This window comes from Populus alba, chromosome 5, assembly GCF_005239225.2.
Source record: "Populus alba chromosome 5, ASM523922v2, whole genome shotgun sequence".
Taxonomy (NCBI): Eukaryota; Viridiplantae; Streptophyta; class Magnoliopsida; order Malpighiales; family Salicaceae; genus Populus; species Populus alba.
The window spans coordinates 15029371-15044061 of NC_133288.1; the positions used below are offsets into that span (position 1 = coordinate 15029371).

Sequence of the window (14691 nt, forward strand, 5' to 3'; positions counted from 1 at the left end):
ATAAGAAAAATATTATTGTATATGTTTTATAATTAATCAGTTGGTTAGATTTAATATTTATTTTAATCATATATATGTAGATATAATTTATTAATAAAAACATATTTAACTTTAATATTCATTAAATTTTTTATTAATAAATATAATATTTGATTAATGAATCTAGAATAAAGATAAAGTTTTTGGGAAAAAAATTCATTGCAAAAAAATTTATAAATTTATTATAATTATGAGATTTTTATTGCATAAAGTATTTTTCATAAATATTCATAATCAATGCTCTATTAACACTGTATATTAATTAAAGCTATTGAGACTAATAAATATTATGCTATTTTTTTTTATGAAAGAAATCAATTGTTTTCATTAAACTAAGGTATGAGGATACCAAGAGCTAATATGTAAATACTTATCAGATGATATGTACACTAAATTGACCCATATGAGAATTTCACTTAGAGAGATCATAGTTATCAATGAAAAAACTCACATGACAGTTGTGTAAGTGATCCTTATACATGAGATTACTAAATTATATTTTATAAGGAGTGTTATGTTCTTATCCTACTATAACTTATCTTAATCAAGGATAACAAATAGACATATATTTGATATAATATGAACTATATGAAGGTATTTAAGTAATCAAGAGATGATTCATTACCCTAAGTAAATTAGAAAAAATATTTCATATGTATTCAAATAATATTGACTATAAATCCTTGCATAATGTAGAATGAGATTTGAAAAGAGTTTTAAATCTTTCAAAGAATAAATTACTATAGTGTTAAGAATAAATATAAATTGACAGAATATGCACACTATAATGTCTAAATTAAAACATTGTTAATGAAGAGAAAATAATTACATTAAGAAACTAGTAACTAAAATATTAAGTTAAACCATTTATGACTTTTCTAATATTTGAAGGATCATGACAATCTGCTAGAGATTGTACTTGATTTTCAAATATAAATCAATCAATTGTTGAATTGATAATAAATTAATTTGTTTAATTTATTTAATCATATTTTATTTAGGATTGTGATTTATATTTAGGTTAACTTATTAGGGAACTTAATGAATCATGCACTAAGAACCATTGGTCAAAAATTGAAATGGAATGATTAATCAAGTGTGATTTGATTGTAAATAAATTTTAGAAATTAAGGACTAGAATTTAATTAATACAAGGTATTACAATTTTAGACCTAGAAACAATCAAATAAAGACTTGATTAAATAAATTTCTAAAATTATTTTAAAATAATATATATAATATTATTTAAGGAGAAAATTCATATTTTATCATTTTTAGGATTTGTTAGGTTTAGTATAAATAAAAAGTTATGTCTTTTATTTCTTATTATAAAAAAATAAGTACAATATAATACATAGATACTTAAAACACAAAAGCAAGAGCTAATAGTCTAATGCATATTAATTCATCTCTTCTAACAAAATTTAAGAAATTTTTTATTAGTGGTTAAACTAAACAATTTAATATTTGTGACAATTTAACTTTAAAATAAATATTTAAAATAAAAAAAAATTTAAATAATCATTATATAAACTTTAAACAATATGAGATATATTTAACAAAATTCTTAAAAACTCAAAAAAAAAAAAAATTAATTAATCATTTTTAGTGTACTTATGTGTTTCTAGAAACCAATAAAAAGAACAGCCAAGTTTATAGATAGGGGAGTGGAGAAGCGAGACTCAATATAACTAATAAAATTTTCAGTGTTTTTGGTAGCTATGGATCGTTATGAGATTCTGAAGAATATTGGGTCTGGAAATTTTGGGGTGACTAAGCTGGTTAGAGATAGATGCACCAAAGAATTCTTTGCTGTTAAGTTTTTTGAGAGAGGCGAAAAGGTCTGTTTCCTCTGTTTTACTATCTGTTTGCCTATTTCAATTTCAAAAAATTTCCATATTTATTATAGTTTGCTAATCTCTTGAAACTCAATCCTGCTTGTTTTTACCATTATGAATTCGTCATCTTTAAGCATCACGGGGTGCTTTTACTATGGGGTTGATTGAGGAGTTACTTTTTTTGTTGCAGATTGATGAACATGTGCAAAGGGAAATTATGAATCATAGGTCATTGAAGCATCCCAATATAGTTAGATTTAAAGAGGTTTGTTATTTAAATTTTCTTGTCCAGTAATGCTAATTGGCATCTGTTGTCTTGTAATTGTTGTATGCTGCAACAAGTAAGCAAGGACTCCATTTTGCCCCATAGAGTTTTTTTCTTTATTTCTGTTGGAGGACCATAAAATGTCTTGAAATATATTTTCTCCACAGTAAAGTGGATTGGCCATAGCTACTTTAAGAAGAACTAATTGGAGTAGATGTTGTTAATTATTCTCTTTTGAGTGTTACTTCCTAGAATATATCAATTCAATGAGAAGGAGACAATCTTTGATTTGAGATGTTATCCTTCCAGGTCCTGCTAACTCCAACCCATTTAGCTATTGTGATGGAGTATGCTGCAGGAGGAGAACTCTTTGAGAGGATATGCAGTACTGGTAAATTTAGTGAAGATGAGGTAAAGTAGAGCAAAGAAATTTTACTAGTATTACATGAACATTCAGGGTTGTTTGGAAGTTGAATGAAAGGAAATATGTAGCATCTAGAGGCAGTAAATGTTGTGCTTTGAATGTTACCTATTAATTAGCAGCGTATAATCGGATTAATGTTTTACTTCTGGGGTTTTTATGTTTTTCTGCATCAGGCAAGGTTTTTCTTCCAGCAGTTGATATCCGGAGTAAGTTACTGTCATTCAATGGTAAGAAGTTTAACCTTCCTTTTGTCAATTTGTTTTAACCTTTATAAAATGCACAGTAATTGTTTTAAGAATTTTTGATTTTGATACGAGGAGATATTTATGCTGCAGCAAATTTGCCACAGAGATCTTAAGCTTGAAAATACACTCCTAGATGGAAACACAGTACCGCGCGTCAAGATATGCGACTTCGGGTATTCAAAGGTAAGCATTTTTACTAAATGATAACATGCGTGCATGAAGTTTCACCACCCTTTTGGTTGCTAATTTCCTTGGCTTATCGTGTAGTCAGCTGTGTTGCATTCTCAGCCAAAATCTACCGTGGGCACCCCAGCTTACATTGCCCCAGAAGTACTATCAAAAAAGGAATATGATGGGAAGGTAACAATCTTTCTGACTTTCTCTTCCTTTTTGATGCAATGCTTCTCATTTAAGTTGTTTGAAAGCATTCGTATTATGTCTCATCTTGGAGAGTTACAGATTGCAGATGTATGGTCCTGTGGGGTTACGCTCTATGTAATGCTTGTTGGGGCATACCCCTTTGAAGACCCTGATGGTCCAAAGGACTTCAGAAAGACAATTGGGGTAAGTGGCTATTCAAAGTATTAAGCACCAGATAGAATTTAGTTCTAGTGTAATTATTGAAGGTCTGCATATTTATTATGGAATTCTTGCTAATCTATTATTGATCCGATTAAATTATTGTTTGCTCATTGCAGAGGATACTCAGTGTCCACTATTCAATTCCGGATTATGTTCGTGTTTCTATTGAGTGCAAGCATCTTTTGACTCGAATATTTGTGGCTGACCCTGAAAAGGTAATTTGGCTTTAGCTTGAACAAAAGTGTTGTGGTATCAACTGCATCTCCATCCATGATTGCAGTGAAAATAAAAGGGAGAAGATTTCAATTATATTATGATGCTTTCTTAATGGATGATAGAACAAGGTGCCTGATTTTTGGTAGGAAACTCCCAGGACCAATTAAAATAAGCCCTTGTTATTTGATACCTGATAGAAAGTTTTCAGCTCTTAATGTAGGAGACACAAGGACACACAAGCACCTTCAAGTCGAATGATTGAAAGGAACAAAGTTCTTTTCCCTTTATTCCTTAAAGCATTGCTACCTTTTTCTTTTTCTTTTTCTTTTTTGTAACTCCTATTGTTTTCATCAGTTAATGCTTTTGTCTATGTGTAGAGGATTACTATTCCAGAAATAAAAAAACATCCATGGTTCTTAAAGAACTTGCCTATGGAGCTGATGGAAGGAGGAAGCTGGCAAAGCAATGATGTCAACAACCCATCCCAAAGCGTTGAAGAAGTCCTGTCTATAATACAGGAGGCAAGCAAACCTGTCTTCCTGTCGAAGGGTGAAGAGCATTTGCTTGGAAGCAGCATGGATCTTGATGACTTAGATGCTGACGCAGACCTTGAAGATATCGAGACAAGTGGTGATTTCGTGTGCCCATTATGAGCTTAAGCTGTGTACATAAATTGTCAACTTTCCTGCAGTATTGTTCAGTGATTGAGAGCGCCAGATTTTTTCTGATGAACTCTTTACACTGTGATCCTTGTTTGGCCATGTGGCATACGGATGCCCTTTTGTAGATCCCCTGTGTTTCTTTGTTGTTCAATATATTACAATAACATTTTTCTTTGCGTTTGTTCTTAATATTTATGTAAAGTGACCTGAGATAAATTATTTTGTAAGGTGATGTGTGTGGCAAAGTTTAAACATCACGGATACTTCTAGAGCCAGATTACTTGCTCTTTTCTTTAATTGGTGTTGTTCTATCATATAACAAGAGTTCTTCTGCCAAAAGAAGTGTACTCCAGATCTTGAGCTCTTTGATTTCTTAACAGAACTGGTGAAATATATAGCAGGCACTAGGTCACAAGCTGAAATCTTTTTCAAGATTGGCTTGTATAACATATTGCATATGTGATCTTCATGAGTTTCAGAGAGTCGCCCCATTAGGTCCCCCCCAAGAGCTAGTCCATTCCCCCAATGGTTCAAGATCTCTATTTTACAAAAATACCTCAAGAAACGATATATTTATTAATCATACTTTATGAAATGAAAATTATTCCCACTTAACAGAAAATTCCAAGTATAAAATGAAAATTACTCAAAACTCTACTTGTAAAACACACATAATAAATAGAAAAAAATAATTTTTAAAATCTATCTTAACTCATGTATCTTGAAAAAAAATTATTGAAAATCTCTTTAAACCTCTTTAACCCTAAGTTTTATTAAACCAACTGAATTTTCTAACTGAATTTTTAGTGTTGGATAGCATCAAATTAACATGGTGATTTGAATACCACCAAAACTTTGTTTCACTTTCTTTTGTTTGTAAATGTGATTTTACCCATACATACCTAAGATAATAATATATGCCACAATATATAATTCATTACGAGAAGAGTAAGGACTAAAAGGGATATGACAAGCACGAAATATAGTTGATAGAGTACCACTTTCACAAACAAAACTATCTTAGTTATATTAGAGTTGAAATACAATGAGACACATTAAGAAACCACCAAAAAAAAGTTATAAAAAAAGTTGGTTGTAGAAGAGAGCTCAAAACTAGTCATTATTAGCCATTAAACAAGTAAAACAACTCAAAACAACTAACTACAATCTGTTCATGATCGTGTTCACTACAATATAAATCATCCTTGGAAGAATCACTAGCTAGTTCTTAAAAAAAAACATTCAAATAAATGGTGTGTTTGTTAAAAATAATGTGTTATATTGATCCAATTAATATGAAATTAATGAGCACATATAAATTAATTAAAAGTGGAGTTCACTCATATTTTGAGTAAAATTTTGCCGAAAATGAAATTCTTTAGAAAGTTTTGATTTTGAAAACTACTTTCCGGGAAACAAACATGGTCTAACTTGAATATTAACATATTTAAAATCAATCATGGGTGAATACAAAATTAATCTAAAAAAATACCTTAGTTGACAATTTCTTAAATCCCAAATCTTAATCTTTTCAATTACAAGTTTTTCAAGTGGCTTATATAATTATATATTGGAAAGTAAAAATTAAGGCTACTAGATAATCAAACTTTTTAGTGGAGAGAGGCATTAGAAAATGTAAGCTTTGAGCTAAAACCATATGTGTGTACTCAAATCATGTATGGGTTAATTATAAAAGAACTTTTTGATCAAAGAATATATATATATATATATATATATATATATATATATATTTTTTTTTTTCCAACCTATGAATAATCATTTGTCTAGATTCATTGAATTTTTTAGGTTTAATGCTTTATCTAATCAATTCTTTCAAGATAATTTTGGTTAATTTTTTTTAATATGTGGTTTAATATATTAAATATTTTTAACATTAAGTATTTATTAAAAATATCCAAATTAGATTCATTAAATCTGTTTGTTTTAATATTGTCTTAATAGTTTCTCCATGATAATTTTTGTTGATGTTTGGTTTAATATCTTAAATATTTGATACGTTAGGTTTAATATCTTAAACATTTTTAATGGTAAGTATTTATGAAAAAAAATCATGTATGGGTTAATTATAAAAGAACTTTTCGATCAAAGAATATATTTTTTTTTTGCCAACCTATGAATAATCATTTGTTTAGATTCATTGAATTTTTTAGGTTTAATACTTTATCTAATCAATTCTTTCAAGATAATTTTGGTTAATTTTTTTTTAATATGTAGTTTAATATATTAAATATTTTTAACATTAAGTATTTATTAAAAATATCCAAATTAGATTCATTAAATCTGTTTTTTTTAATATTGTCTTAATAGTTTCTCCATGATAATTTTTGTTGATGTTTGGTTTAATATCTTAGATATTTGGTACGTTAGGTTTAATATCTTAAACATTTTGTTTTCTAGTTCATAGACCTTGATAAGAATTGTGACATTTCAAGATAATGTTGTTAGAATTCTAAGAAATTACTTGTATTGAGATTGTTTGCACTATATGACATGTAAATTAATCTTAAGAACAAAACATATAATTTTTGACAACAATGTTTTTGTTCCCTTAACAAGTAAGTATATTATTCTAAATTTTTAGCTTAATACATTCATATGTTATGTGTATGCATATAAAATTCATTTAATTGTATTTATATGCTTATCTCTATTCTACTCTTTAATTTATATGTTTATGTAAAATATCTTAATCACATTGAATTACAACTCAACAATTAATATATGACCAATCCAATATAATGTAATCAATTGTGTGCTATAATAAAAAATATATATACAATGAAATGCGTTGATACATTACATTTCCCTTTGTTAAAATATTCATAGTGATGTGATGGAGTTTATATATATAAAAAGTTTCATTTTAGTTTCTAATTTTTTTTTTCAAAATAACTATTTAAGTCCTTATATTTTATTTTTATTTATAAATCAGTCCTTGTATTTTGAAAAACTATCGCTTGGTGGTGTAATTAATATTTTTCAAATAAATCCCTATATAGTTATTTTTAAAAGAATAAAAATTGTATGATCTCCTGTAGAGTAAGTGCCTGTTTGAGAATATAATATATATTGTTTTTTAAAATACTTTTCATTTTAATATACATCAAAATAATATATATTTTTTTTATTTTTTAATATTATTACTTTAAAACATTTAAAAAACACAAAAAATAATAATTTGAAGTAAATAAAAAATTTTAAAAATAATAAAACAACAGTTCAATTGCAACGCTAGAAAAACTTTAAGAGCTCTTCCAACCCAACATATGACAAATAACAATACTACCATGTGTAGATGCAGCAATATAAACTAATATAATTAAAAAATAAGAAACATTTATAATAAAAAAGGAAAAACTAAAGAAAAAGAAGAAGAAAGAAACACGATATGTAATAGTTTTAATTTATTTTTTTTAGCAATCATATTTTTTAACATTATGGACACTAGGCTGGAGGAATTCTTATTATCTCAAGCATTAACAAGTTTTCATTCTTTTGAAAAATATTATAATTAAATATAAGAATGTAATAAATCATTATATTACATCAAACCAAACCAAACATTAAGTTAATTCTTTTAGAGAAAATATAAGAAACACAACATTATAAACTTGGCCTATATATTTATAAACTTCTAGATTATGGTGTGAGCCAGTTTTAATGCCCTTTTCATTGAAATATTTTTCCAATTATATATTTTTTTGCCAAGTTGAATAATAATAATAAAGAACAAGATCCTCTTCAATAATAATAAATCGATTTTTCTTCTATAATATTCTTTATTATTATTATTATTTATTTTTTATTTAGAAAAAATGATTAATAAAAATCATGTTTAAATTAAACTTGCTTTCTATAATATTGCTTACATTTTGATGTTCACAAATATATTTTTTCCTAATCTTAAGGGTATTGTTCTTTTTTTGAGAAAAATTTCACCTAATTAAATTGAATGAGATGGAAGAATATACACAACAATAATAGAATATTTTCACAATTAGAGTGTCTATTAATAATAAGATTGACATCTAAAAACAATATTAATTAAGATACAACATAATTTTTAAAATCATTACATATATGAAATGTGATGACTTTTCTAATCAAACTCATTTATTTTATTGAAATATATGTGCTTTAATGCCTTCTTACATCACATTAATACCATCATTGTCAAGAAATCCCAATCATTCTCTATCATATTCTATAAATAATCGATTAACTCTAGCTTTCAATAATAAAAACTCTATGATGGTATGATTATTAGTTTGCTTGAAATCAAATCACATATAAAATTGAATTCAAATTCTACGTGTGATTCAAATTCAATTAATGACCTATCATAATTCTTTATTTTCAAATAAAATACTAAATTAAATAATTAAATTCAATAATATTGTTTGAAATACACATGGAAATCAATTGAATTAATAATCTTGAATAGTTCGCCCTTAATTTTTTTAAAAAAACTGGTTACAAAGATTCTTGTAACTATAATTATGTGTGCATAAAACACTACTTGTTCTTGTAAAAGGGTCTCCATTTAGATTTGGAATTAGACCAGTTTTTTCAAAAGAATTTTAAATTTAAAAATTATTTAATTCTTGGAATTGAATTCAATTCAAGGATTCCAAATAATAGGTATAAGTTGAAAACCTATAACAAATATAAAAAAAATCAAATAATGAACCAAGTATTAATTCTCTTAACATTCACAAATAGGTTAATGCTAGGATAACAGGCAGTGTAAACTAGAAAAGGTAGGGATTGAAACATAAACACCAGATAGATTCATCTCATTGGTGTAAAAAAAAGAAAAGAAAAGGCGGGAGATAGATAATTGAAAGTCACAACCAACAGAGTGCATGATAAAATACAAATAATGATAATAATAATAAATGGAATCCAAAATTTGCAAAAGGAAATTACATGAAGACCCTCATGAGGACAACTACTACTTCAATTGGATAAATAAATGTTCTCTCATTAGCGGATAAGTGATTTGGTGATACCTTCTGATCACCTCTTTCTATTGCAAGAATTTCTACAACATAATTCTTGGATTGCAAGTTTGTTTATGATTTCTTGTCAATCTTGGGCGACCTAGCGCAGTTTAAATTATAGTTTTAAAATCTGGTCCGACCTGTAAATCAACTTAGAGACCTGATGATCTGAGACTGAAACGAGGCCGGATTAAAGAAAAAACAAGAAGAGAAAAAATCTAGTGTAACCCTGGCAAGACCCGACTACAAATTCGTTAATTTTTTTTTTTTTATTAAAATAATATTATTTTAATTTTTTTAAAAAATATTTTTCACTCGATTGATTCGGTAACCCAGTTAAAACTTATAATCCAAACTTTACCGAATCGAGCTGAATCTTAAAACCTATGGATTTCAAACTAACAGCAGCCAAGCCCTTAAGAAACATGATATGGGAGGCCAATAAAGGTCTATTTTGAAACACGTTCAAACCATGTTTTATCCAATTTTTTTTTTAGAGATGTGTCTAACTTCAAAATGTTTGTCTTCGGAAAAAAAAAAAAAACTACTCCTCTTTTTTTAATTTATAAAAAACATTTGAACAAATCTTTTTTTTTTTAATAAAAAGAAGTAATACTGGAACATGCCCGAATTTTCTCATGTTTTTATTTATTTATTTAAAGAAAGCTTATTTGTTGTATAGCATCAAAAGAGAGAAAAAAAATACTTATAAAAAAAATCGGTCTAGAACGAAACCAAATAGTGATCGAACGGTCCAACAAACATATTGTAAACCACGTGTACAGTATATAATGTAATCCGCATAAATACACAATAGGCAAACACACATAATAAAAAATTCCAGGAATAAGAAAAATAGCCAAGTTCGCACGTTAAAACCCTAAGCAGAAGGCAAGGCACAGTCTCTCTTTATTTTTAGTCATCTCAACTTGGGCACCGCCGCTTCTGCTTCTATCTCCCCCCATTATGAAGGTTTTATTTTTTTGGCCAATCTTTTTCACTTCTAATCACACAAAGCAAAGTTTTCGTTTAATAAATATGATTTCATGATTCTCTTGGTCTCATTGAGTTCTCTGCTTGTGTTTCGCAGTTCAACATCGCAAATCCCACTACGGGATGCCAGAAAAAGCTCGAAATCGACGATGACCAGAAGCTGTAAGCTCCCCCCCCCCTTTTTTTTTCCTGTCGATGTGTCTATGCTTTTGTGGGTTTCGTTTTAGTTAATCAGTTCTTTTTTCTAGTCAAACTATTTGCGTTTGTAGATTAATGGGATAGATGCTCGTGAACTGGGACAAAGATGCATTTTTTGGGCTGTTAATATAGTTTCTGTTTTTGAGCTTTATGATTTTTTCTGAATTTTGCAAAATGTTCAAACACAAGTCTAGCACGTCCTTATTTGGGTGAAAAATGTTGTTTTAGCTAATATGTTGAAATATGATGATGTTAGAGCTTTCTTTAGAATTTTTGTATATCTTTTCTGGATTCTGTGTTCGTATTCATGTACTTTGGTTTGGAACCTGAACATTTACTGCATCCATTGTTGAGCATTAGATTCATCATCTGTTTACACCTCAGTTAGTTTCGATAGTCAAAATGTAGTAAAGTGCAATCCAAGTCCTGCAATAGGAGAATTGAAATCAGAATGAGTAAGAAAATAAATCATGATCTGATATAAAAAGGCTTCCACAATTTCCTTATGTCATACAAAAATTCTTCTTTTCAAGAACTTGATGTTGAAAAATATCCATTTGCATGAGTTAACTGTTGAACTTATGAAGTGAGCAAAGTGTCCATATTATTATACCTTTTCTTGTTCGAGTTACAGTCTTCCCTTGAGTAAGAAACATTAGCAACCTATATAGTGTGCTATTCTGTATCATTCAACTAGTCTAACATGATTAATGTAAATGCGTTTAGCAGTAACCATTCTTTGATAGTAGTCAACAGCAAGATCAGATTACTATGTTTGTGTGTTTAGTGATTGCCATTCGCAATTCTATTTCTGATTTTCTATCAATTTTTAAATCTTGCCTCTGTAGACGGGCATTTTTTGACAAGAGGATCTCACAGGAGGTCAGCGGAGATGCTCTTGGAGAGGTATGCACATTCTGGTTTTCCATACAGTGAATGTTTATATTAGTTGCATGTTTCCCACCAATTATCCTTTGGGTTTGATAGGAATTTAAGGGCTATGTTTTCAAAATCATGGGAGGCTGTGACAAGCAAGGATTTCCCATGAAGCAGGGAGTGCTAACCCCTGGTCGTGTCCGTCTCTTGCTTTACCGAGGTTGGTGACTTCTTAAATGCTAGACCATGTTATGTTCTCAAAATTGCTAAACATTCTTGGTAAATTTTGTCTGCTAAAACCTTATAGTTTTCTCATGTTTGCCTGAGTAATGTTAAGTTGCATTTCTGTTTTGCCTCCATAGGAACCCCCTGCTTCCGTGGATATGGAAGGCGCAATGGAGAACGCAGGAGGAAGTCTGTGCGCGGGTGTATTGTCAGTCAAGACCTTTCTGTTTTGAACTTGGTAATTGTGAAGAAGGGTGAGAATGATCTTCCTGGACTCACTGACACAGAGAAACCAAGGATGAGAGGTCCAAAGAGAGCATCAAAGATCCGCAAGCTTTTTAATCTCTCAAAGGAGGATGATGTTCGCAAGTATGTCAATACTTACCGGAGATCATTCACAACCAAATCTGGTATGACTTGCCATTCTTATAAATGCATGTTTAATTTTTTTGTAGAAGATCAGGAGGGATGCTAGCAGCTTCTTGGGATTTGTTTGCCATAAGCTTGTTAATGTAATTAATGTCTTGTGGTTCCTGTTTGTTGCAGGAAAGAAGGTCAGTAAGGCTCCTAAAATTCAGAGGTTGGTGACTCCTTTGACTTTGCAAAGGAAGCGAGCAAGGATTTCAGATAAAAAGAAGAGAATTGCCAAGGCCAAGTCTGAGGCTGCTGACTACCAGAAACTTCTTGCCACAAGATTGAAGGAGCAGAGAGAACGTCGCAGTGAGAGCTTAGCCAAGAAAAGGTCCAGACTTTCCACTGCTTCCAAGCCATCCATTGTTGCTTAGATCTACGAATCTCTCTAGTTGGGTTTTGGTAGCAAGAGGAATGGTGTCAGTTTTATTTTTTAAATTTGAGTTATCATATTTTGAGGTGTTACATGAATGGTTCTGGAAGTGCTTTGACACTAGGTTCATTGGATTTGCCATGATATTATGACTCTCTGCTATAATCATTTGGAATATTTTCAAGTCTTGGTATGATTAGCTAAGCTATTCCTAATACACTACTTTATGCGAGCCTTTTTTGTTCCATTTCAAGTATTTTTGTCAGCGAAGTTGAATGTCAAGTGGTGTTTTTGTGTCTTGATTTTAATATTCGAGCGCAGCGTAGTTAAGCTAGAGCCATTGTACCAGCACTTGCTTCTTGCTCGGAGGATTCGTGGAGTTTTGAACGGTAAGAGACTCTCAGGTCTCAGCAAAAAGATGGTCGCTAAATTAGCTGGTAACTTCCTGACATCAGAATTAAGTCTTGAATTACTGGCAATTTCAGCAATTAAATCCTCAACTTCCACGAAATCAGGGTCAAGAAACTCTGCTGCCAATGAATCGAGGACAAATTCTGTATTATGCCATAAGGGGCATTGCACTTCTGTTTTCGGGTTCACTGAATTTTGGAAAGCACTCGATATTATGTAGTCTGGTTACTGGAACCAGTAATTTAAAAGCTGAATCAATCTATAATCGCGGCAATCGTATAAATGATTTTGGTGACCGTAAATTGCATGGTACATACAAGGATTTTTTTTTTTTTTAAATATAGAATTCAGTTAAACTTTTGCAAAAAAAAAAATAAAAAAAAAATGCACTGAATTTTTCTTGATAAATAAATAAATAAAGTCCATGACTGAAAAATGCATGTATAAATTTGAGATTGATTTCATTTTCCATTGGAATATGCACGCAAATTTATTTCAATAACGCTAAAAATATGATATTTCAGCAAGCTACAACTTGAATTGTTAGTCGTTACACGAAATCCTGTGGATTTGATGCCAACCTCAGTATGCACAGCTGCGACTCTAAAATACATGAGAAAGATAGAGGCCCTTCAAGACACTTTTATAATACTTCAGTTCACCCCACACCGGAAGCTCAACTTCTTCCCATGGCTTCGCCCTTCTGAGTTCCTTCCCAACACTGAAAATAGCCCCCAAGATATTCTCTTCATGTAAAGTACAATAGTCTTCGCATCAAGGTATACAACTGGATAAATAAGTCACTAGGGACAAAGACTTAAATCTTTTTAGGTTATATAAGTGATAAGATATAAAATGCCAATTTTAGCTTATTTTCAGGTTGGTATCCGTCATATATAAGGAGAAAAAAGAAGAGGGCAACTTGAGTAGTCTCTCTTCAAACTTTAATAAGCACTTGATTCATCGTTGGATTGAACTAAAATTTTAATAAAAGATTTTGAACACATAACTCTTCCTTATGTATGGTTAGATTGAAAATTAGAGATGTCTATATTGATATGTTCTTAATAGAAATGATTGTTAGTTTTGTAAGATTCTTCTCAACTCTCTCTTTAATGTTGATAAATTCCAAAAATATATTGTTCTTGATGATTTATGTTATAGCCCTCAATTTTAACTAAGGAAGAACACTTGTTTATCAATTATTATTATTGTTAGTAGAAGTCTTTTTTATGGACTATGGTCTCATGGCTTTTTTCCATATCAGGGTTTTCCACATAAAAAACTTCAATATTGATTTATTGTGATCATTCGCTAAGTTTGTTGACTATATGACCCTATTTTTAATTGCATAAAAAGAAAAAAGAATTAGGACTGTGAATTTGATTATATTAGTATCTTTTTCCAATAAAATGGTATCAGAGTTTGGTTGTGCAGATTGATTTTCTTGTGTAGTTAAAAAAAGAAAAAAGATTCAGGTATGATAAAAGTCACTTCCTTTAATTGTTTCTTATTGAACAGATTGATTTTCTTGTGTAGTTAAAAAAAAAAAAAATGAAAGATTCAAGTATGATAAAACTCACTTCCTTTAATTGTTTCTTATTGAAAGACATTAATGGAGGATCACTTTTATTGCAATGATTTAGATATGCTGCTAGAGTGCAAAAGAAAGAAGCTTGTCGATATAGAAGAGGCAAAATGAAATGCACTTAATAGAAAAATGATTGCTAATGTTAAAAAATATGTATCTTCTAAGACTATCAATCATATTTCTCTGGAACATGACTACTACAAAATTCATAAGATATTGGAAGACATCTTTGCTAAAAAAAGTGCACAAAACAAGGCGTTTGTGATTAGAGATCTTATGAATTTGAAGTAAAAGGATGGTTAAGATGCTTCAATGCAC

General features: G+C 29.6%; 2 protein-coding genes across 3 annotated transcripts; both read left to right on the forward strand.

The window, feature by feature from the left end:
• The first annotated feature begins 1667 nt into the window (after positions 1–1667).
• LOC118050458 (serine/threonine-protein kinase SAPK2) lies at positions 1668–4568 on the forward strand. 2 transcript variants are annotated; one of them, XM_035060803.2, is made up of 9 exons: positions 1668–1880; positions 2068–2142; positions 2452–2553; positions 2740–2793; positions 2887–2994; positions 3079–3171; positions 3271–3375; positions 3510–3608; positions 3987–4568. In XM_035060803.2, the coding sequence occupies exons 1-9, from the start codon at positions 1761–1763 to the stop codon at positions 4260–4262; spliced, it is 1032 nt and encodes a 343-aa protein (XP_034916694.1). In that variant the 5' UTR covers positions 1668–1760; the 3' UTR covers positions 4263–4568. The 2 variants fall into 2 exon arrangements, with proteins under 2 accessions (XP_034916694.1, XP_034916695.1); XM_035060804.2 differs by having other exon boundaries at positions 1670–1880; positions 2902–2994.
• Positions 4569–10132: 5564 nt separating this feature from the next.
• On the forward strand, positions 10133–12555 carry LOC118050457 (small ribosomal subunit protein eS6). The gene is made up of 6 exons (XM_035060802.2): positions 10133–10267; positions 10386–10450; positions 11335–11392; positions 11474–11582; positions 11725–11997; positions 12134–12555. The coding sequence occupies exons 1-6, from the start codon at positions 10262–10264 to the stop codon at positions 12370–12372; spliced, it is 750 nt and encodes a 249-aa protein (XP_034916693.1). The 5' UTR covers positions 10133–10261; the 3' UTR covers positions 12373–12555.
• The last annotated feature ends 2136 nt before the right edge of the window (positions 12556–14691 follow it).